The 25,569-nt window shown below is 40.2% G+C and overlaps 1 protein-coding gene across 3 annotated transcripts in view; it reads left to right on the plus strand.

The window, feature by feature from the left end:
* plch2a (phospholipase C, eta 2a) overlaps window positions 1–25,569 on the plus strand; it is a 242,523-nt gene that overhangs the window by 143,491 nt on the left and 73,463 nt on the right. The window contains exon 1 of one of the 3 annotated variants that reach the window (XM_084721858.1): window positions 19,207–19,596. The exons of 1 other annotated variant lie outside the window; for it this stretch is intronic. In XM_084721858.1, the coding sequence (XP_084577984.1) occupies window positions 19,404–19,596 (193 nt within the window). In that variant the 5' untranslated portion in view covers window positions 19,207–19,403. Of the gene's footprint in view, window positions 1–19,206; window positions 19,597–24,138; window positions 24,922–25,569 lie in introns of those variants that run through there. One more of the 3 variants, XM_084721857.1, reaches the window with a different exon arrangement.

A 25,569-nucleotide genomic window follows, 5' to 3' on the forward strand; every position in this document is an offset into this window, starting at 1 on the left:
ATCAGTCTCTGTGTGGCAGTCTAGTCAGTGGGAGGGCAGGCTGGACTGTGTGGATAGTGTAATGATAGTGTTTGGCCAATTTATTCCCTTTTTTTTGGCTGTGTCTTTGGCGATTTTTTTCTTCTTTATGGTTTGTCAGCCTCTTAGGTCGAGACAACTTTTTCTCCCTTTTGTTCGAAGAGTGTTTATTGGCGTGTTTAGATAGTGTGTGTCTTAGTCCATTTGATTATTTTCTGATTTAGTGCCTTAACATTCATTCGTTGCGGTTTAATTTGACTTTAATTTGTTAATAAAAAGATCCTTGTTTTGTGCATTTGCCTCACTTTCCACAGGTTGCTTTGTCATTATTGTTCTTCCTCTCATCCCCTGGGCCACCAATGGAGAACACAGCATTGTGATCACAAAGTAATTCTTTTATCTGCTGGTCAAGCAGTACAGTAGATACTGTGACTTTGGCTGTTCTATCTACACATTAAAAAATGTCTTGCTGTGTATGAGTGAAGACAAAACCAAAAGCTAATGAAAGTTACATTTTAAGTCAGTAGCCATTTCACAACTGTGTTTTTACACTTCAGAGACTCAAGCTGCTTCAACAAAAACAGACCCGGCTCATAAAGACAGAGGGACATGAGTGAGATGCTCTGAACACAGACACACACAGTGGCTAAGAAGGCAGCAGGCTGTGTCTGACAGCTGTGAAGCAGCTGGATCATGTGTATACTCGGGCTGCTCCAGACTAGATTGTCCTAGTCGCCCAGTAGTTGTCAGTTTAAGCATTAGTTGAGTAGTCGTTGCACATTTATTATATCAGTGTAATATGTTTTTGGGGCATGAAGTGAGCCACCTGATAAAAACAGCCAAAGGGTAATGATTGTGAATGTGTCTGAACAACCAGCCAGAGACTGATCATTTTGTTAATTTATTTCAACACAATAAACCCTCACACAAGTCTCATTGTTTAAAACACAAGACAAAATACCCTCCAACAAAAAATGAACAAAAGTAACAAATTAAGTTGCTAAGTTACAAAGTCATTTCTGTCAAATGATGGTAAAGCTAACTGATGTGTGTTTCACCACTCTTGACACATATTACATATAGAATCGTATGAAATGAATGAAATGAAATGCTTCTGATGAAATTAAATCTGTTTCTCAGATGAGAAATTTCCTCAAAAATCCCTCAGGACTCACTTCAAATTAGTTTTTGAACATCACGTTCTCATAATTTCTACTTAACCCTGTAGCTTCACTCAAGTGTACAGCTGCTGTGCTGCAGGAGGCCTGTAAACGCTGATCAGCCGCCCAGCAGGCACAGAAAGGAATGATTAGAGTTCATTTTGAAGAGGCAGCATATGGAAAATGTAGTTTGGAATGGAACTCTTCATCCGGAACGGGTTCCTCAAGCCTTCGGCCCTGCACGTTATTGCAATATTGCCAGTTGATTCCTCGTTCTGTCACATGCTGTAGGTGATACATGCACAAACAGCTAAAAATACATTTTTCACTCATCTGCAAACACGTCTGGCAGCGTCAAAGCCTTGATGAGCTGCTGCTAACAGCTGTGAGTCTGGTCATGTGATGAGACGTGTGTCTTTGTGTTTGTGCAGGCGAGTTTTCACCACTGGCTATTGGTTGTCATGCTAATAGATTTAATGAGCGTTGCACTGATGATGTGGGGGAGAGCACCTTATCTCGCTGATAAGGAGGCTTCATAAACGCTGCCCACGCTCGTTTAATCTGGAGCGCCGCTTCAGCGCGAGAGGAACGAGAGCTGCTTCATGGTTGATAGCCACGTATGTGGGAAATGCTTCAAGGATGTCTGAAAATGTTCAAAATGTGTGTTTGTGTGTGAAGAGGGAGGGCTTTACAGCCTGCACACACACACACACACACACACACACACACACACACACACACACACACACACACACACATACACACACACACATACACACACACACACACAGTGTGGACGCGTATTACTCATGTTGTGGGGACATAAATCTATTTACACACTATGGGGACTTGCCTTTCTTTTAGGAACAAAATGCAAAAAGTCCCCGTGAGGTAAGGTTTTAAAGACTAGGTTTGGGTTCAGGGTTAGGGTTTGGATTCAGGGTTCCCTCTGGGATTCTTTTCCCATGGGGGAGTTGTGAAGGGTGGAGACGGGATGGGGGGAATGAGTATTAGAAGAGATCCGTGTTTCCCAAACTTTTTTTCCTGGAGACCCCCTCTCAAAGACTGACAAACCATCATGACCCAAATCCACAACAGACCTTATTAATAAATCTTGGTAAGACTTAATTTGTGCATAAAACTAAAAATCATTTTTAAAGAAAAAATGTAAAAATTCTCTGATTTCTGCTTCTTAAATGTGAATATTTTCTGGTTTCTTTCTTCCTCTCTGACAGTAAACTGAATATTTTTGAGTTATGGACAAAACAAGACATTTGAAGTCATCACTTTGGACTTTGGGAAACACTGATCAATATTTTCCGACATTTGCAGCCACCGTGTTGACCATGAAATTAAAGAAGAAGAGGTTAGAAGACATAGTTAAGAATATGTTTGAATGGCTTGGTGGCTCACCTGGAGGAGCTCGCTTCTCCAAGCGGGTAAAAAACAGGTTCGTATCCCAGCTTCAGCCCAGCCTAGTCTGGGCCTGGTGCCATTTTGGTGGGCCCAGTGTCAGTGTCACATGACTCTGTTACAGGTTGCTGCATGGATCAGGGAACAGAGAGGCCAGTGGCTGTTTTTTGGGGTAAATTATTAGGTTCCTGGTTATTATAGTAGAACCCAAGGTGCTCAGGTTGGGTATACAGTCTGTTTGTAGCATTTGGGGAATGATTTGGAGGCAATTGTAGTTGCCATTATTAGCCAGTAGGAATAATAATGGCAACACAAGACCCCATCAGGTAAATTTTAGGGTGAAGACCAGGGGTTTGGGTTATGGTTAGGGTTATGGAAGTAGTCTTTATGGATAGGGTTAGGGTAAGTCTCTGGGAAATTAATGTCAGTCAGTGTACTCTCCCCTGAGTGTGTGTGTGTCTGAGAGGAGCAGTGGGCTTCAGGATTTAATCACTCTTCACAGAGCTCTTCTCCAAATCTACCTCATGGATTTTCTGTGTTTAGCTCGGGAGTCGATACAAGTTGTCGAGCACTAGTGGGAGTTCCTAACAATACCCATGATGCAAGATGCTGCATGGATTAGGCACCAGGACATGGCTGTGAATGAGGAGAAGGTGATTTTCTTGTCTTTTAATAGATGCAGCTGCAACAGCGACAAAGGACTGTCAACTAGTGGGCGTGTTCTTTTTGATTTCTTTCCAAAAAAACAATTCCCAGCCTCCACTTTCAAACATCTTGAAGCCCCTCTGAAAGCTGGTGTCAAAACATGTATTTTGCCATTCAGGGCTGCCTCTGATGCCTTAAGGCAACAGGAAGCGATGCTTGCTGGTGAAGAAGTGCAAATTGATTGATGCGTTGGTGAATTGCAATTGCTGAGGCACGTCATTAGCCCTGTGAATGTATGAAAACTATCAGACCACAGGGACACAACCACAGATGACTGACTGTTCATAGCTCCTCACACATCACAGTGGCCTGCCTCATTGTTCAGCTCTCCTCACTCTGATACACGTGTTCACTTCTTTACAGTTATTACAATGCTGTTTGGAAGAGCTGTGAATATTCTGAGCTGGACTTTGTGCAGGAACACGCTGAGATAAACCTTTTTGACTGCTAAGACTCTCTGGATTCTTACAAGTTTTAAGTTGTAGAGTCCAGATGAGAAGTGATGGAAAATGAAAGTCAGCCTCTCATCAGTCAGCTCTTACCTGTAAGATCAGAATACCAAATACTGTTCTGTTCGGACTCCAGTATCTGTAAACCCGCAGACTGATTTGAGGCAGGTCACGGGTTAAACATGTTTTCCCCCAGCAGGATTTTATTGTGAAAGGCTGCAACACAACCTTTGACCCACATACTGCCAAACAATGAGACATCACTGTTTGCTTTGACAGTGATGGAGGCTGTCTGATGGCTACAATGGATGGCATAAAGGTAAAATTACCAAATTGTGGTAATTTTCGTCAAAGGCCAAGTTGGACGTTTGGGAGGATTTTTGTGCACTCAAAAACTCTGAGAATAGCGTTGTCAGATGCTTTGCACTGTGGGAACACACTGACAGCTGCAGTAGCGCAGGCTGTGTGCAGGTTGAGAACACATGTGAGTGACTGTATGTGTGTTTCATTGGTGTGGGCTTACACTCACGGTTCCGGGTGGGTGCGGATTTGACTTGGGTAATGGGTCGGTTCAGATCTCAGCTTTGCAGGTGCGGGTTTGCAAAGCCTATATACTCCACGGATTTTGTCTTTATTTTATTTTCCATTTTACCTTTATGTAACCAGGCAAATAACAAATTCTTCTATCTAGAACCCACCCAGTGGGTTCTACTGAGAACTCTTTTATATTACTGTACAAAGCATTCTTGACGACAGAGGATTTCAATAATCTTTGAAGAACTCTTTCCTCCAAAAAGGGTTCTTTTGATGATAAGATTCTTAATGCAACCCTTTTTATTACAAAGAACACTTGGTGAACCAAGGATTTGCAAAGCTGGAACAGTACAAGACTCTGTATGAGGTCAAACCTGACATCACAGTGTGTCTCCAGATGTGTCCTGAGTAACTTGTGATTGGATCTCACTTCCCTGCTCCATATACACATAAACAGGAAGACTGTTTTGTCAGTTGAATGTCCATCGCTGTCCATTTCTGTTTGTTTATCTGAACCTTCCTTTTTAGTTCAGCACTACATTAAACTCCTCTGTCAGCCCACAGTGAGCCTCATATTTTACCTGTGCTGTCAGCAGCCTGACAGGGGAGAAGCTCTGTGGTCTGCAGGGATTTTATAACTTAACTGTGAGGAAGACGCTGCATACTTTCTGACTGTGTGGAAATCTGATATTTTCACTTCACAGATGACTAAGGGCATTTTCACACCTATCTCGTTTGGTCCAGACTTTCAGACCGTTCAGTTTGTTTTGGACCAAAATTACAGGTGTGTAAGTGCTTGCTCCAGCAAAAAGAAGTGGTCTCGGTCCGGATCAAGCTGAACCATGGTTCGGTTTGTTTCTAGTGTGACATTTTTTTTAATTTTTTTTATGGATGATTTGGATTTTCAGACCAATTTCAGGAAGTTAGGACAGGATATCACCAAAACAAAATGAGCCACAGAGGCCCCTGAAGACAGGAGGAGACCAGATGTTTAATCTGGTTTGATGTCTTCATAAAGAGTCAGCTGGGAAAAACTAAAAATGCAGACGCTGTTCCATTGTTTCACGTTGGTACTGCTGATACTAGTGCCACAATAATAATACTATGGTGACAACGATGTGAATCTGTTCGTTCATCTTAAACCATGAAAGGCCACTGATGTGATGACGACAGGACGTAGATATGGCAACCTTCGTTCAGACCTTGGTCTGGACTTTTAGGTGTGAAACAACCTAAAGAAAGACATTAATGACAGAATCAGAGAGTAAAAGCTTGCATCCCAGCACACCACAGAGTCTCTATCCTGCCTGATTTTGTGCTGCAACGCTTTGTGGAATCACAAATGCTTTCTAAAAAGGCCCAGTATGCTCCAGTGGACGTGATGCAGCTGGAACATCATGCAGCCGTGCCAGAGAAATCAGGAAGTTACAATAAAACTTGGGTCTCACTGTAGCAAAAACAAACACTTTCAATGGGCGTACTCTGACGGGCACAGGTGATCTATTGAACCAATTCCAAAACTTTTGTACCTATTAGTCATTTAGACCCCAAATATGTTAAAATGGCCCTCAAAGATATCAATGTGAAGGAAACCATTGCAGTGGTTCAGACCACTGATAGGAGGAACATTAACAAAAGTATAAAAAGTGCTGTGTTTATGTGTAATTATATATTTTCAATAACATAGTTGCTTTAGAAATAATTTATTAGGGGTGAAAACTAGATGTCTTTCAGAAGTTGGAGGGGACTCGTCACATCTGTGTCCAGGTGTGCTACAGCTGTTGAATTCCTAAATAGACTGCTGTATTATAGAGCAAGTGTGTTTGTGCTGCGTCCTGTTCAGAGACATCAGAGGTTTTGTCAGCAGATGAGATTGTTCTGGCTTGTCGTTACTCTCTGACAGAAGAACTGTTCTTCAGTTCATGGAGAGGCATTGCTGTATCACAGTGATAAATGTTGTTTCAACACACAAAGTAAACCTTTAGCCTACGGCAGTTGTTTTTCCTCTCTTTACAGAAAAATGTAAGACTGAATTTATCGTGTGATTGCTTTCAGACCAGAGTATATTTAGTGTGGATGAACTGAATTCACCTGCATCCCAGAAAATAACAACACCCAAACTCAGCCAACCGTTTCTCTCTGGCAGTGATTATGTGACAGCAGTCCACAGCTCTTAGTGTGTGGAGTCGGGTGCTAATGGACCAACTATTAGTTCCAGCACTTTAGCTCATCTCACAGCGCTGATCTCCTGCACTGAGGCTGCTGCTTGTTTCGGGCCAAAAACCATGAACCAGCATCCAGTTTAGCTTTAACACTCCACAAACTTGCCTTCCACCATTACCCATTATTTAAGTGTTGTGTCCACACATCTGAATTTAAACTCTAACATGAGGTGTGGATGACATTAGACCTGATGATGTAGACAGTTCAGATGATAGCTGTGTGTCTTTACACGTGTATAGGTGGAGCTAGACCCCTTGTTGGTGGGGGGCTGCAGGCGATCCAACTGACACTGAAGGACAAGTGGGGTACGTCCTGGACAGATAGCCACGAGACCCAAACCCCATTTACACTGTCACGTATTTACATGTAACCTGTATGGATACGTTATCTGGATGATGACATCTGATTGGTTGACACAGCAAAACTAGACTCAGCGTGTATTCAAAGCTGAACTAAGAGATGAGCTGTGGTGCTTCTGGTGGAATCACAAGCATTGTCTAGAATGGAGTGGCTGCAGCGCAGCTGGAACATAAGGCCCACTTAGAACACATCAAAATAAAATTTGACATCATTTGATCCTTGCACGACTTCTGCCAACCTCGAGACGTCTGTCCACCTAAGGAAGATGAGGAGAACCATTTACAAAACCTTTTATAAAGGTTCCACTTCAAACCCTTTCAGAGTGTTCTACTGAAAACCCAATGTAAAGGGTTATGCCTAGAACCATCTGTGAAAGGTTCCACCTAGAACCTCCTACAGAGAACCATTCTATAGTGAAGAGTTCCACTTATTCTAGTCTGACTATTCTACCGGGAACATCTTCATGTTCCAAGGGATTTATTTAGAGCCCACCAAGGGAATCTTTTCATATTCCAAGGATTTACTCTAAAACATACTCAGGGCGTTCTACTGAGAACCTTTATATATTCCAAGGAATTGGTACTGAGTACCTGTTTATACTCCAAGGGGTTTATCTAGAACTCACCAAGGGAGTTCTATTGGGAAACATATATATTCCAGGGGTTTTGTTCTTATTTTATTTTTATACCTTTATTTAAACAGGCAAGAACAAAGTCTTCTACCTAGAACCCACCCAGGGGCTTCTACTGAGAACCCTTTTATTTTGTGGTACAAAGAACCCTTGACAAACGAGTTCTTTAAGGATTTCAACAGTCCTTCAAGAACTCTTTCTTTCATAAAGAGTTCTTTGGATAAAAATAGTGTACAAAATGGTGTCTTACGATGAACACTTGACGAACGCTTTCTCCAAAAAAGGGTTCTCCTGAAGCAAATAGTTCATGTCAGCCCTTCTGGGAGAACCCTTTAGGAAGAGAGGACCACATAGCTGTAGTATCCCTGGTTCAAATATGGCGGGGGACGTCCTTTTCTCTCCATGTTCTCTGTCTGATTCTCCACTGTGTGCTATCGTTTCTATGCAAAATGCAGAGAAAATGTTTTTAAAGAGACATCTGTTCATCTAAAGATGGCATCTCTATGTTTTCACTGATAGATGACATGTTTAAGTCTTTTGTGTCTTTTCATGCCTACAGATGATGTCTATACATCAGTGTTAATTGTGTTAACCTCAGATGATCATAACATCACATCAGCCAAGTGGATTTCTCATATTCAGGCAGCTAAATGACGTTTTCATCATCCTCTTCTCTGAGAGGTTTACGGCAGGTCAATGATGCCGGCTTCCCGGGTTCAATATGGAGTCACAGTTTGGTTGTGTAAAATTCATTTCCTCTTCATATGCGAGCGTTAAAACCCCCCACAACTGTGCTGCAAATCGTAGCCACCAGACACCAGTTGTGGAGCTAAAAATATGAATGGAAGCGTTATTCAGTCAATATCTCTTTGGTGTGTCATTGTAACGATAGTAATGAGACAGTCAGCAGTGGAAGCAAAGTGCCTCTGGGCATTAGCCGCTGTTTTTTTGTTTGAATTAAAAGCTGAATGGAGCCTGAACACAGAAGACAATGAATGATGTTTCTTTCTTTTCGAGAGCAACTTAATGATTTATTCAGTGTCTTTGGCCTGCAGCTATAATTGGCCACTGGAACGAGTGCTGTTGACTTCAGTTTTTTAATCTCTAAGAGCATACAGTCGAGAATACGGTGGTGACAGCTGTCGCAGGTGTGAGATGGGAGGGATAGCTCTGACAATAAAAGTAGAGTAAAAACAAAAAAAAAGGCGATTGAAAGATATTTTCAAAGGAAATTCTGTGGAATTTTTTGTGTTGTTTGTGCCGACATGTCTTCCCCTCTTTTGTTCCTCGACTGCTCGCTGCTTTCCCAGCTCCGTCCGTGAGCCGCTCTCTCTGAGAAAGTGATCTCTGGCTTCCCTCCCCCTGAGGAATCTGATAGATCTTTTAAATCCTCTCCTCTTTGATAACCCCGCTGCTTTTAGGTTCACCACCTGCCTGGATGCTGCTTTCCCTCACGTTCCCTTTCACCTGTACAGACACAATGCTCTTTGATTCCTCACAGATCAGATTCCAGAGTCTGTTTAAAGCTAATTCTAGTTGGAAAAAGCACCTGATGGATACAGAAACAGATTTATTCACTCACAGTATTCAGGGTAAGTGGCTTTTAGCGGCAAGGCTGCAACTGGTGACTATTTTCATAAATGAATACTGCGTTGATTATTCGTTGTCCACAATTACATGCCACAATCTACAACTTTAAAGGGACAAGTCACCCCGAAATCAAAAACACATATTTTCCTCCTGGTCTGTAGTGCTGTTTATCCATCTAAATTTTTTCTGTGTGAGTTGCAGAGTTTTGGAGATATGAGCTGTAGAGACGTCCGCTTTCCCACCAATATAATAGGACTAAATGGCAATAAGCTTGTGGTGCTCAAATCTCCATAATAATACATTTTAAAATTTCAAAACTGGTGTCTCTTTCCAAAACTCATGACCCGATTACTCAAGATAATCCACAGACCTTGCTGTGAGCAGTTTCATGTAGGAACTACTTTCTTCTGCAGTAGAGTCTGCTACTTTCTTCCCTACCACAAAGAAAGTAGTTCAAATGAGGTCCCTGATGTTTTTGTCTCTTCAGTTGAAGCTTGAGTGGCATTTAAATCACATGCTTCATTAATTTCCCTGTTCTCACATATGCACAAATTGAAAATGTGCGTAAAAACAAGTAGATGGACACACACACTTACTGGCAGATACAGGATGCACCAGCATTTCATGAATTCGGCAGCTAAAAACACATTTCCCTCCTGTGATGATGATAATGGCACTTGGATTTGTTTTATACAGGGTGGCAAATTAGCAGCAGCCATCAGCCAAATGCTGGTAAAAATATGACAGTGGATGGTTGATTTCACACACAAAATAATGATTTTCTACTGAGCAACTGGAGAATTGGAACACTTATCCATCGGTGGCTGGTCCATGTCCGTGACCCGTCTCTAGCACTGGCAACATGTGTTATGCTCTTTATTACTGTCCATTTGGTGAGCTCTGCACCCTGAGCTGCAATTTATCACAGCCACCCACCTTCCCAGCCTCCTTAGCATTCAGATGGGAATGTTGAATAAATGTTGTGTATCTCAGGTTCTGATCTGTTCCAGAGCACCACACAAGTACAGTCACACCACCAAACCGTCTGTCATTGGAATATACATTTAAAACCTCACCTCTGATATTTATACTTACTAGGAAAGGAGACCAGGGTTTGGGCATGTCTAGCGAGTAAATTTATGTATAGTCACAACAAACGCACATCAGAGATCACAGAGCAGAACCGTCCGGCTTCCATATAACAGCAAAGCTAATGCAGCTTGTCCTGCTGTATACACTTCTTAAAAATGCAACCCACCAAGCAACTGATGTTATTTCAATGTTGTATTCTGTGCTAAATCTGGTTGGTTTATGTTTAGTCCATGTTGCTCCTGGCCATGTTTGGTTCATCTGATATAAAAGTGTCTGAAATCTCAAATATTTGTTAAATCCCCCCCCCAAAAAAAGTATCTTAAGTTACAATACTTGTAAGAAAGGGGGGCCAAAATGCAAAGACCTTGTTCTGTGTAAAATACGATTAAAACAGTGGAAGAAGTATTCAGATACTTGTAGTAAACTGAAGTAAAAATGTATGAAAAACTGTATGAAAACAACAACTGTGCAGCTTTCACTTTCAGCTAGAACTGGATGTTCATGGACGTCCATTAATAGTTGTCTTTTTAACGGTATGAAAAAAAAAGTCTTTTTCACCCTTCGCTTGCTTTCTGTCGGACGTCTTTTCTTCACAAAAAAACTGTTCCCTGCATCCAGCCTACTACTCTTGTTATTTAGTTGGCTTCAGATAAGGCTCAACATTCAGATTTTGTCTTCACTGTCCCTCAATATTACAACATTAGTCCAATATTCCTGTGGCCTGTTGGAGTAACCACATTAGCTTTGCAACATCTTCACACCAAGTTCGACAGGTTAACCTAAAAAATAAATAGCAGAACAACATAAAACATGGCAAAACTTACAGCATAAACATTGTGGTGGTTGCAGTTGGCTTTTCAATAATGTAGTATTTCAAAATTGTGGATATGCAACAGCCAGTCAGCAGAGTAGAAACCATAATGGCTGAGGATTAAGTGTTGATTTGGATGTGTGTGTGTGTGTGTGTGTGTGTGTGTGTGTGTGTGTGTGTGTGTGTGTGTGTGTGTGTGTGTGTACCCTCAGCAGCAAAGGCATTTGCGGGCTGAGAACAGGTTTTCAAAGAGAAAGCATCATGAGGTGCAGGTTATTGTGTGTTGCGTGCACATGAGAAGGTTTCAAGGGGATTCTGCTGCAGCTAATCTTGTGTATCGACTCTGCACCAACACACACACTCACACACACGCTGCGATGGTTGTGGTGCCCCTGCAGGGCTAAGCAGCAGGCCTCGGCTTCCTCTGCGCCACAATGCCATCTGGCAGCTTCAGATGGTTTGGTAACTCCGCACCGGGGTCCTGCTCTTTCATCCAGCGGGGCCGAGTTGTCACGGGGACCCAAGAGAGGAGAAACACGGGGATGGACCCGAATGCAGACAGTCGACGCAGCAGGAGGATTTCAGTGGTGTAATGATGGAGAGAGCTACAGGCGGGTGCTGGGTTAACATTCAGGAAAACAAAGTGCGAGTACAAAAGCAAAAAAACGTAAGAATAAATAGCAACTAGGACGAACCGACAGAGGATGAGTGCCAGTGGGCCGGTTAAATATCTGCAGGGCTGACAAGAAAATGAGATGCAGGTGAGGAGGTGGGCGGAGAGGCCAAGAGACTACAGAGCAGATGAAGGAGGTGGAACAGGTGTGTACATGCAGTCAGGTGATGGAGAGAGGAGGGAAAGTGCTCAGGCATCTGGTGAATGGACGCTCATAAGAACATATGTAAATTCATGATATATGTTGTTTAGTGCGATGAATAGCTATATGTTCAACACAAAAAAATGAACATTCTTCAACATAAGAGTTCCTCCTGAAGGGCTGAGGTTCTACCCAGAGACATTTGCCTCTGATGAACTCTTTTTTGAAGAAACGGTTTGGCAGTAGAGCTTTGTAAGACTAAAGTTTCCATCAAGAAACCTTTTCAACCATAGAACCTGTTTGGGAAGAAAGAGTCATTCACAGATTGTTGTACCCTTGGGATATAAAAAGGTTCTTGGTAGAACCCCTGATTGTGTTCTAGATAATACCCTTGGAATGTGTAAAGGTTATCAGTAGAACCCCTGGATGGGTTCTAGATAAAAACCCTTGGAAAATAAAAAAAGAAATGTTATCAGTAGAACCCCTTGGGTATGTTCTTGTTAGCACCCGTAGAAGGTGTAAGGGTTCTGGATAGAACCCCCCAGACAGGGTTCTGGGTGGAACCATTACACCATAGGAGGGTTCTCGGAAGCACCTCTTGTAGCGGGTTCTTGGTGAAACCTTTCATAGATGGTTCTAGGTGTATCCCTTTATGTTGTGTTCTGGGTAGAACTCTCTGATAGGGTTCTAAATTGAATATTTATAGCAGGTTCTAATGGGAACCAATACCAGTTCTCCTATGGGGACAAACAGAGAAACCTTTTATGATTCTAGTGAGAACCTTTATTTCTTTGTTTGTCATTTTAATATGTTTAATAGTTTATTATGAACAATATGGATCTACATTACTCCATATAGATACATACATCTTAAAATACAATGCTGCACATTAGAAAGCGAAATGATATATTTTTACATATATGTGAATATGTAGCACATCCAGGTAAAACCACTGTTTCTATTTTTAAAACCAGCCTCTACTTTGAGTTATTTTAATCCTAAAAAAAAACTGGTGCAAATAACAACAAAGTGAAAAATGTGATTTGTGAGGCGTGGTGTTTGCTCGGCCATCTCTCTTCTCACTCTTTCTCCTCCTTCTATAAATGGCCGGTAAATATGTTGTTTCTTCATTTTGAATCTGGCACAGAGGAGGAGAAATAAAGGCGGAGGCAGGATGGAGCTTCTCTCTCTTTTTTTTTTTTTTTGTTCAAGTGTGGGCAGCACAAGAAGTGTCCCCTCTTGTTTTTGTATAATGCGTGTTGGCTCGGAGAAGTCCTAATCCACATTGAGGGAATGTGGGTGGAGTGTGTACACACACACACACACACACACACACACACACACACACACACACACTTATACGCAGGCCATATAAGGGTTCTTTGCAACTCTGCAGCAGTGTGAGATGCTGTGATTCTGAACTGTAGCTGAACCAGTGAAACCGCTGATGAATTGTAGCAGAGTGAAGATGATAGTTGGGACATTCTGGAGTGTGAATGTGTGTGTTTTTAATGAACATGTCATATGGCACTCTGAGCAATGAGGAAACATGTATAAAATGGTGCCTTTTTATTGCAGTGTAATGGAATGGTGCCTCCATGAAAATCTGGTGTCTTGGGTTTAAAATTTTCACATAGTGTAAAACAAACAAATGGAAGAAATGAAAATAAAATCCAGCATGCATTTTGTCAATAAGGTTGTTTCCAGAACAGTTTCAGTGTTCTGTGACACAGATTCACAAAATGTGTCAAATACTGGAGGAATGAAGAGTGTTGTTCCAATGCATATTCACTCCTTTGGCGTTTTGATGATGATGGAGAGCGCTGTCGAACACGTCGCTCTGAAATGTAATCTAGGTGAGCGGGGTTGAGATCCGGTGACTGTGTGTGTAACCTCAGAACTGAACAAGACTGTCATTTCTCTGCACATGTTCCTCTTGTCTTGGTACATTATTGAATCAGAAAGTTTTGTCTGCGTGCCTCGCCTTGTGAGTTTGCATCCCCTTGTGTCACAGCATTATTTGCCTCTAAAATACACTTCACATTCAGCATAAACACACCTCTAGTTTTAATGTATATAATGTATATAACATGTATAACGGATATTGATATGTTATACATATGTTATAACAAGATATTTACTATTATAGAGATATTTACATGTTATAACAAGATATTTAGATGTTATAACAAGAAATGTACATGTTATAAAGATATCTATATGCTATAAGAAGATATTTACATATTATAGAGGTATATACATGCTATAGTGATATTTACATGTTATATGGACATTTACATGGTATACCAAGCTATTTACATGTAAAAACATGTTATAACATGTTATAAGAAGTAATTTTTACGTTATTTCAACATACAAACTGATCATATTATAACAAGAAATTTGCATATTCTTTATCTTGTTATAACATCAAAACTCATAATTATGACGTGATTTTATGAAAAAATATGTTGTCACGTTACAACATGAAAAGTTTCATATTAAGAAAAATAGTATATTGTTATAACCAGAACATAACAAGTTTGTACGTCATAATAAAATAAAAATACATTATAAGGTGAAAAAAAATGTTATAACCATTAATTTAAAGTGATACTGCATTGTTTTTCTTCTTTTATGGTGTGATCAACACACTGCCATAGTTTATACTTAATATAGTGTGGATTGTACTGTCATACAATGTAGAAAAAATATATTTTAGATGTTGTTGCAATATTACAGCTGTTTGAGAATTGAGATGTTTGATTGTTTTTTTTTTATTATTATTTTTCTATATCGGTAATTTTTCTGTGGAAGATCTCAGTTTATTGGTCAGTTCAGCTGCCCATCCAATCTTTTTGGTCTGGAGACAGATTTTTTTTAAAAGTTACTGTCCAGATTAGCTTGAAATTGGTTCCCAGAGGATGAATCCTGATGACTTTGATCTCCCCCCAACCTTTCCTCTTACAGTCCTCCACCTATTACTGTCATCACTCTCATACTCGGGGCTGTAGCCCCTTGGACCACTGGCAGGGTAAGATTTATTATAATTTCAAAACCATATTTACTTTGAAATCAAAAGGACCACACTTGCAAACATGACACATTTTACATGCAGGTGTTGGCGGACTGAGTCGTCACAGTTTTAAAATGGTGAATGGTGGACAGCATGCACGCACTTTAAAACAGAACCACTCTCTGACTCCTGAACCCTTTCATGCAATGAGCAGTAATAATGCTAAGTGCACAAGGGCATTATAAACTCCACAGATAGAGCTGGTCTGGCCCTAATATGTCCTGTGCCCATGTAGAGGTTGATGTAATATCCTGTTCCTGTTATTTATAGCTGCCAAGAGGGAGTTGATTGCTCTGTATCTCTCTCTCTCTCTCTCTCTCACACACACACACACACACAAACAAACAAACGCAAACACTGTCTGCTTCTCTTTCCATCTTTCTCTTTTAGCTCCAGGAACATTTGAGACTGAAAATTTGTTTTTTGTTTTTTTTAGAGCTAAATCTCATCTGACTGTGGGCACGTCTTTCTCTGTGCAGCCTTTCACCTTGGATTGGAATCTCAGCATGAAGAGAGGTTCTCACCTGGTTCCACCCTCATTATATCTAGGACAGGGCTTTCTGGAGTAATCCCTCACAGCAACTGTCAGAAAGATGTGGATTCCTGTCTGAGCATCGCTTTGGAATCAAAAGCAGGGTTATGTGCCCCCCGCAAATGGTTTTCTATTATTACGTTTCATTATTTCTCTCCCTCCTGGTTTTGATATCCAGTCCTCCAGGGAGAACCTTATTAGTTATTTAGCCAGCAGGACCCCAGAATCAGGCAAAATGAGAGAACAAAGCAGGTCATTGCAGAGGTATAAAGTGAAGCATCATTAAGTGGATATACCTGTGTTCTCACTTGTTCTGGTCCCTGAGGCTTCATGCAGTTCCATCATTTTGAGGAGACAAATCATATATAAGCTTATACCTGGTTATTATCTTGCCGCTCATTAGAATTCCTGTGTTGAAGCCCGGCACATGCATTTAAATAGTTTCTTAGTCATAGTGAATATATCATTTCTGGTTCTTTGTACTGCTTTAAAGAGCCTCAACCTATTTGAGGTTTTAATACAGATTTATAGACTGGGCTGCACCGTCAAGGATTAATGCTTGCTTACCCAAATTAATGATTGAAAAAAGACATGAATAAAAAAAATAAGACATAAATTTGTCTAAAAGTAAAATAAAGAATACAATGTTACATTGTTTTCCAGATAGCTGAAAAGTTAACATTACATTGTTTGCTGAATAGCTAAAAAGTTAACAAAAGGGTACATTGTTTGCTAGCCAGCTAAAATGTTAAAAATACATTAAAGTGTTTGCTGGATAACTAAAAAGTAAATGTTTAATTGTTTGCTAGCTAAAAAGTTAACAGTACATTAAAATGTTTGCTGGATAGCTAAAAAAGTTCAGAAAATGTTGATTTTCCATCTGACAGAGTCTACATTTAACAAAAAAAAACTGAGTTTGATCTTTTAAAATATATTTACCAGTATAATTCAGTAAAATCAAAACCACCTCATAATACAGTTTTGTCCCAGTTCTCAAGAATGAGTGATTTCTAGGTTGATAAAAACGGATTTCCCAGTTGTGGCTTTTCCTCTGACATTACTGTCCCATCTCACTGACTAAAAACACGTTTGAGGGCAGAATCTCACATGTACAACAAACAGGCTCGGTCACGTCGGAGCGTTTCAGCACCACGGTCAGTGCACTGAGCCCGGAGCAGCAGCTCACACAGGCACGGCAGCAGACAGGTTTCTCTGTGTGAGGGAGCAGTGATTAAAGGACAAAATGCTGAGATCCCAGAATTCCTCAGGGTGCGTTCCCGCTGCTTGTCAACAGTAATCAGACTTGAAGGTCACCCGTGTGTCCACTTTAATGGTCAAGTGCCGGTGCCCTCTCACTGATTGCCTGACTCCAAAGGGAGTTATTACTATCACAAACAGACAACACCGTGTAAGGAGACATTTACTCCAAGTAAAATTAGCCACCAGGGCTTTGACCTACTTTCCACTGACCTACTTGCACCTAATGGGCACACTTTGTTGTGTGTGGTTATGAATTTATGTCTTGAGGACCAACACCATCTTACAAAATTGCGTTATATTATAATGTACTGTATGTCTTGTGGAGGTTTAAAAGACCAACATGTAGATAGTTCTTTGTGGAACATGCTGCTTTAAAGAGCTGCAACCTGTATGAAGTTTAAGAACCAATTTATAGACTGGGTTTCACAATCAAGGATTAATGCTTGTTTACCCAAGTTAATAATAAATGACAATAAATAAATAAATAAAAACTAAAAATGTGTCACTGTCAGGATGCTCATGTTATAAGGGGAGGGGGTATTAACTTTTGGCTGCTACACTACACTACATTGTTTGCCAGCTAGCTAAGAAGTTAAAACGTTACATTGTTTGCTAGATGGTTAAAAATTAAGAAAATGTTGCATTGCTTGTTTGATAGCTATAAAGTTAAGAAAAGGTATCATTGTTTGCTAGTGGAGTGTTGTTGTTAGAGCAGTGAGTATTTCAACTCTCTGATAATCGTGGTAATTTTATTATGTATTACAGTAAATAGTTCTCCTTTAACTAGTGTTGTGTTAATGTATTGAAACAAACAAACACATAAACAAACAAACAAAAAGCATTGAAGAATTTGTGTATGTGTTCCAAAAGTTAAGCCAAAACATCTCAGATGCGGGTGCTGCCATCTTGCATTGGTGGCATGTGATGCCAGCCTCTGCGCAGTAGAGATCAGTGTTCAGTGAGCTCTTATATAAAGATCCAGCCTACACATAAATCAATCACGAGCAGAGCTCAGCTGTCAATCATTACTTGAAACCTCCTTTTTATACCATCACATCACAACAACAACAACAACGACAACAACAACAACAAAACAGATCAGAAAAAAATGAATGCTTGAACATACATCAGCATGATAAATATTACCTAAAAAAATTTATTCAACATGATTTTTTTTTGTTTGACCCATGTCCCATCTGCTAACATGGAGGGGGTGAGGTTTATGACCTGCACTGCAGCCAGCCACCAGGGGGCAATGAAGATAGTTTGGCTTCACTTCTTGGGAGCTGTCATGTCAGTGGTTTTCACTGTCAACCATCAAGTAATTGCATCTCTGTAATTTTGCATAGTGGAAGTATATAAAATTGGACATCTATTGGACTCATGTCAGTGTTTCTCTTGTTGGAAGATCCAAATCTAAAGTCAGTTTGATTAATGCATTTCAGAAAATGATGTTGGTGTCTTTGTATGAGCTGTTAAATATCCTAAGCAGTTCACAACTTGTAATGCCAAGGGGAAATATCAGTCTGTTCAAGTTCCAACATATTGCACTTGAAATTACCACGTGGACATGACAGGGTTGTAGCTGTCACCGAGGACACTGAGGATTAAAAAACACAAAAAACAAATTATACAATACTATATATATGAAAAACTTTATTAAGAAGAGCCTACGGTCTAAACGCTATAAAGAAAGTTCCCTGAGATAACCCAGACTGACCACCAAGAAGTGATATAAAGTAATTCACTCATAGTTATTTGTGAATAAATATAATATGACAAAGTCAAGTTAATCAGATATTTGAATGTTTTGTTTGTTTTTGTGTGTGGTGAAGTTTCTGGGAGTGCTGGATTAGGACCCAATATGTCTAAAATCTTGACAGTGCCTCGGGACATCAACTTTTCGAGCATGCTTGAAAAATCAAACAAGACAACATATCCCATGAATCTTAGCTGCAGGTGTGGCTGTCAGGGTCTCCTGGGAGCTGTACTTAATGCATGTCGATAAAATAATAGTTTTTTTAATCTTTGGTGAAATAACAAGGTGTTCAGATGTTTAGTAGCTACTACAGTACATCAATTTATTGTAGAATTTTGGCTGTTCCAGCCGGTAATAAAAGCTTGTAAAACTGAGGCGGCACTCTCTGTTTATTACAAAAGCATGTTTATCCAAACCCAGGTCTGCCATTATTGTATTTAGTATGTTTGAACAGCTCATCTTTTCTGTATTTTAGAAACATTTGAAACTTGTGGAAGTCCCTTTGCATGAGTGTGATGAAAAAAATATATCCCTTAAGTTATTATGAGAATCTTTGTTTAAATAATTAGTTAGTACCTCAAAATAGAGTTAATAGCTAAGGAGGAGAAAATGTTGCTCTTTTAATTTTAGATACTTTTAGAATTCATGTTTTGTGAGAGCTTCTCATTCTAATGACTTACAGGAACTTTTTTTTATTGTACATGCGGAAGTGGCCCATTTTCCGCTGTGTGCCTGAATGCAACACAGGTGTGTTCTCCCGCGAGAGCTACCTGAAAATTAAGACCCAGCAAAATGTGCAGCTTTGACTTGTTCTATTTCTGACGTGTGAATATTTATGGACGAAATAGTGACTTCCCTGTAATATTTTTTGTTTAGTATTTACATAATAGTTACAGTAAACAGGAATTCCCTCCCTGAAGCGGGCTTTAGCCTATTATTCAGTGTTTTAATGAGACTCTTGAGAGTTGAGTTGTTATGCGACATATTGCGGGTATCCACGACTCAGCTCTTCTTTGGTATGTCCATGACAAGACGTCGAAAATCCATATTTATGCCACCTGGTCTAAGGTGCGAAAACGACGCAGTAAGCCCAACTTGCTGTTTGAAAACAGCGTTTCAAAATGTCTGCTCGGAAAAAGTATCATAAAGGCCAAAGCCCGGGGTCATGGTAAGTTAGCAACAGTTGTTTTACTCCTTTTCTTTGCTTTCTATTCTCATAATTTTTTTCCCTGCGACTCCGAATGATATACACACCATGCTCCAAGTGACCAAATGACGCGTTTAGGAACCGTATGATCGGTCCTGTGGCGCTGACACGCCACACTTTATTAAGAATTCTGTTCATATTGTGTTTCCCTGCTTATATGCATAATACATGTGAGAAAATATGATGTCATTTAACTAATTTGGATATTTAATGGACATTCAATAATTCGGCGCTGAAATTATCCATCCAGCAGCATTTGTTTCATTTAAATTCAAGAATTTGTGTCTGCTCACATTCCTCACCAGGCTCTCTCATTGCAGCGTCTTATTGTATAAGATTTTGAGTTGCATGTTAACAACCCTTTAAATCTGATGGATGTTTTAGAGGCATTCCGAATTGAAGAAAGCATCCCCACAACTCCATCATTGTCTTCAGTTAATGGCTACATAGCAGTGGTGATGAACAAAGCCAGCTGGAGTGATGACTGCACTGTCCTCTCCTTGTAGTCTGGTTGGCAGACACAGAGTGGGCCCACGCGGTCCCGGTGTGGTCATCATTTTACATAATGCCAGGTCAGGCACTCTGTTTAATTATAGATAACACAGTGGGAAGGTAAAGCCAGATTTAACAGTCTCGCTGGTGACAACATCCTAAATTGGAAGTGCTTTAAGCCTCAGCAGTGGGCTGATCACAATTGTGTTTGTGGTGATCTGAGAAAAAGTTCACGTGTAACTCAACTCTCAGGATTATTTATCTAGAGGCATGAAAAAAACACCTGTTGTCATTTTGTATTTACTTCCTCATCAAGTGCAGCCTTTAAAAGTTTCTATCCCATGTCAAAAAGAAAAAAGTTACACAAAACAGGACAGTCTTCTTTTTTCAAATGAACAACCTGCACATTGTGCTGGTGGGGAAAAAAAACACTAAATACCTGTTTTGCTTTACTTTAAGCTAAAATTTATGTAGAAAAATAAAAACGAACTGCACAAAGATCTTAAATAAGTACTTTCCGTACTATTATTAGCCAATATTGTTAAATATATATTGACTTTTGAATACTTTTGACAATCTTGAATTAAACCATTTAATATTTGAGAATGCAATTACTGCCAAGTTTAAGCTTCATTGTCAAGTAATTTAATTTTGTATAACCCTAAGCATACCATAGATTACTTAAAAAAAAAAAATCAAGATATGATGTTGCCACTCTGCTTTGCTTATGATTTTTCCCAGTGGCCACTTTCTGTATTGTAGCAAAAAAAAAAAATTCCCTTGCAGACCAAAAAGCATTTTCCCCCGTAGGCCGACATTATAAAAGAGACATCTGTAAAATTGTTCGGCATGGTTGAAGAATCTCAAACTGCAAACAAGCTCAATTATCAGTCCCTCCAGGATTTCACAGGTTATTTTTGGGATTGTTTCTGCCTAAAATGCCTGATTTCATGGCAGTTTTTCTGAAAAACTGTGATGCATATTTCAATGATTTGGGTGTTTTTGCAATTAAATTGCAGGAGCAAGTGGAAATAGTTGATTTGAAGAGGCATTTTTACACATTTTTGTGTAATTCATTAAAAATTAAAGGGACAGTTGACCCAAAAAAGGAAATTCAGTATTCATCTACTCACTCTCATGCTGATTGAAGGTTGGTTTAGTTTTTTAGTCCAGAAGACACTGCTGGAGTTTTACAGGAAAACAGTGTTGCAGAATCTCCCAAACAGTTGAAGTGAATGGAATACAACATACTGCTCATCTGATGTAATCCAAGTCTCTGAAAGCCCCAACATGCCAAGTCGATTTGAAAAACATCATTAACACCATGTTCTTAGCCCATGATTCTTAGCTTTGAGCCATGTTCACATGCACACCTTCTGAACTGGGTGTGACGGTGTGCGTGCACAACTGAATGGCATGTCGAGGCTTTAGGAGACTTTGATTATGCCAGACGAGCAGTATGGAGGCATTTTATGTTTTTTTTTTGCGGTTATTTCTTTTCCATTTGAAAAATGGTCACCACAATTTAATACACAATTTTTTAAAAAAGTGATGTTATGAGCAGGAACTTGTGGGAGGGACAAACCAAGAGAAACACTACCATGCATATTCAGTGGGTCACATACACATTTTTGCCGTATGCACCAGGAGAGCAGTTCTCATTGAACTGACTTGTTGCCATCTTTGCATCTGGTCTCCTGTGTTTAATACATCTGTGGAGCAGACACGCCACCATAGGGATATGGTAGTGTTACACCATATCCCTCTAACACAGGGTTCCAGCTTATCTCATGCCCACACTAGGAAGCCTAATATCTCTGTAAGATTTTTACACATTAGACGAACATTTTTGCTTACAAGTCAGGCTCAATATAATGAAAAGTGGAAATTCAAGTTGACTAAATGATTCCATTTTAGTGGCAGCCAGTGGAGTCCATAAGGTTGTAGTTCTTTGATGAAAAACTGACATGATTTAGATGATACATTTTAATTTCTCTGACTACTTCTTGTGTAAATATTTTAACTTTTCAGTGACTATATTTCCTGTCATATTGTGTTGATCTTTTATCAGAGGCTTCCTCTACAAGTTCTAAGAGGCACCAAATATGGTTTTATTGCATGAAAAAGAACACATTTTAAATGTTCAGTGTTTGCTTTAGCCGTCTGTGTTTAAAAATGATGGTGCTTTGCCAGCCTTCAGAAACTCATAAAAGTCCAGTGATCGGCCTGCAGATTCAGTTTCTCACTCCACCTGGCATGAAGCTGGCTCACGTCTTGTTCAGACGGCAGTCTCATTTCACAGAGATGATGCGGTTTCAGTCGAGCAGAAACCCCTCTGATTGTGATCGGCTTCAGCTGCTGCTTTGCTTTTAACTTTGGGTCTACAGTGACCACATCTCTCCCTCAGTTTGACTCCTTAAACACACACAAACACACACAATGTGGTTTATCGGCACCTATTTGTGTTAAAATGCCTCTTACATGTGAATTAGCTGGGTTAAATCCTCCTGTGTGAAAGGTGTCCTGCTGAAGATAAGTTGCAACTGCCTCCATTTTGAGCATAAATCTCCTTCTAGCTGCTTGATATTCAGTTTGGTGTGATGCTGATCCCTGAGAAATACTGTGCATACGCTAAAGGTTTGCAGGATGTCAGAAAGACTCATGTCATAAGTATTCTTGTGTTTAACTTGTGGAATGCTCATGTTAAAATTTAAAGTTTTCATTTGTGAAGGCTGTGGTTCCATCCCTGGCTCTTGTGCTGGAGGGTCAAAATGTCCCCACAGGGAACTTGTCCAACAAGTTATAAAGGACATTGGTGTGCCTGGATCTGACCTACTGCATATGTCACCAGCAATCAGCAATTTCATTCACTGAACTTCTATTTCCCCCATATGTGCAGCTGCCATCGTTCTTATTTTATGCAGCATGCCATATTCTAATGTTACTGTTTCAGCTTTTTAGCTGTAATCTCTGCTGTCTGTAAGCACCTTTAAAAGTATTTACCCTGTCTAGAAGTTTTGGATAAATTGCCAAGTTTTGTCCAGGGGCTGAATTTGAAGCAATTTACATTTAACAATTTTTACCAAATGTTAATGTGATTTTGAATGAGGTTATTTCTGCAGCACAACCTACAAGTTCTGCTTTCACGTGGTTCCCTGCTGAAGACAGTTTTGCAGCCACATTAGCGCAGGGCTTTTATGGTGGCTCATAGTCAGATTTCGTCAGCTCTGTAAATGAAACTGTTCCATATTCAGTAGCTGGCACCTGCTTGTCTGTCTGGTCAGAAATCCAGGTCTAGAGGTCTGACTCGGTTTGACGCCGCTTATAACGTGCTCAGACTGCTGCATCGCACAGTCAGGAGTCAGCCTGGAACTTGACCTATTACAGTCCTCAGTTGTACATGCTTTTGGAGGTAGCGCTGTAATGGAGTTTTACCTGCCAGAGCAAATTTAAGTGAAAGTATTGAAGCCGTATGAAAACGGGCAAAGTATAGTGGCACTGACATTTAAGCCAAAAGTAAAGTAATGAGAACTGCTGTAACTGCTTGATCATGTTTGCTTAAAGGATTCACATCCACACTGAGAGAATGAAAGGTAGTTTTCAGTCTGCACTGATGAGAATGCAGAGCCTTAGTAAGGCAGCCAGAGACACGGAGAGGGTGCAGGGTAATTGATAAAAGGATTGTTTCATGTGGAGACAGGTGTGGAAATATTAGAGCTCAATCTGTCCAGAGTGGTTAAAGGAAACTCCTTCTGACACCAAACAGGCTCTTTAATTGTTCCTGTAGCTTAAAAGTAGCTACATCTTTATTAGGGCTCCATCATGTGCCCCCCTCCCTCCTCTCTGTCTTTTACTTCGGGTCAATGCGTTTCACTCCACACATTTAGCAAATCTCCTAGACCAGGATTACTGCTTCCCAGGGATTTAGGATTTCTGCCCGCCCAACACATGTTGCACAGTTTACCGTTTGTGTGTTGTGCTTCCATGTCTTTTCGGCTTCCTGTCAACGCCGCCACAGTCTTTCTTTCATAAGAAGCCAGCCGTTTTCAGCGCCACTGATGAATGCTAGCAGAGGGAAGAAATAAAGAAAATGATGGCACAGCATGAAGACAAATTGTAGCTTTGGAAACACGCTGCTGCATCTTTTTGGTCTTTGAGATGGAAGAATATTGAAGAGATGGCGGTGCAATAAGCAGGTTTGCTGGGGCAATAACATCACAAAATTATTGACCAACTGTTGATACCGTTCGGAGACGGAGAGGAGTTTTTCTCTGTTGGCTTTTTTCTTTGAATTCTGTTTGGAACTGAGGAAGAAAACTACCAGAAAGTTATACTATTGAAGATACTTTAATTTAGTTTTTAAAGAGGAGGAATAAAACGAGGATATAGAACATTACCCAAAAAGAACATTTACTCAAAATTACTGGAGGTAAATGTCTATTTCGTGGACCTAATTTACCCAGAATCACATTTTCATGGGAACATCCTCTCAATTTTTAGGCAGCAACTTGTAATCTTATTTGTTCCCAATGAACACATCCAAGAAGAACAGCTTTTTCCCCATTGGCCCAGTTTCTTCAGCCCTGATGCGTTCCACTACCGCGGCCGCCACCGGAGACAAGCCCGGGCCTCCGGCTAAAGGGGCTTTCTCCTCAGATGGGGACAAGGAGAAACAGAAGGAGGTGGCTCAGTTAAAAAGCCAGCAGCAGGTCTCCATGTCCGGCGTGGTCGAAGAATACTTCTGGATAGGCAGCAGCATTGTGGCCTTTTCCAAGTGGAGGCTAGGCTACATGGGTAAGCTTTGTCAGAGGTTTGGGAGTTTGGTCAAAATGTTTAGGGTAGTTGATGCCGTCGGACACTGCATGCAAACCAGAATTCCTTGCAGTACAACACACTTGCAATATACACCACTTCATTGTTGTCTACTTTGTTGTCTTTTTGTACAACTGGTCAGCAGATGTGACTTAGTTTGCCTGACCAGCTGTGTGTCATGTCAGGTGAGATCATGCAATGATATTTAATCTTGGTTGCCTGTAAGTGAAAATAATTTTTTCTGTCATTCACCTTTATCTAACAGCTTTGGTTGTTATGGTGAACTTCATCTACGCTAAGGACTTAGATGATCATTCATTGAAAGAAGCAATTCTTCATCTTAAGATCATTAAATACTGTTATTTATTGGTGAAATGGTCATTTCTGACTGGCAGTTTGGAAGAATTGACTCAGAAGCTGATGTCTTTGTCATTCAAGAAGCAAGAGACACTCAAGCATCAAACTACCTGCTTGCTTTTATGCAGATTCATCACACTTAAAGTCAGTCTTCGAAAAATGTATGAAACTGAGTCTTTTGTCATTTTGATTGTGTCTGTTTATGAAACAGCCAGTGTAGAAGCAGTCTGTGGGTGATGCATTTGTGTAGCATTTCAGAGCCTGACTAATCTC

Source organism: Lutjanus erythropterus, chromosome 6, assembly GCF_056507025.1.
Source record: "Lutjanus erythropterus isolate fLutEry1 chromosome 6, fLutEry1.hap2, whole genome shotgun sequence".
Classification (NCBI taxonomy): domain Eukaryota; kingdom Metazoa; phylum Chordata; class Actinopteri; order Lutjaniformes; family Lutjanidae; genus Lutjanus; species Lutjanus erythropterus.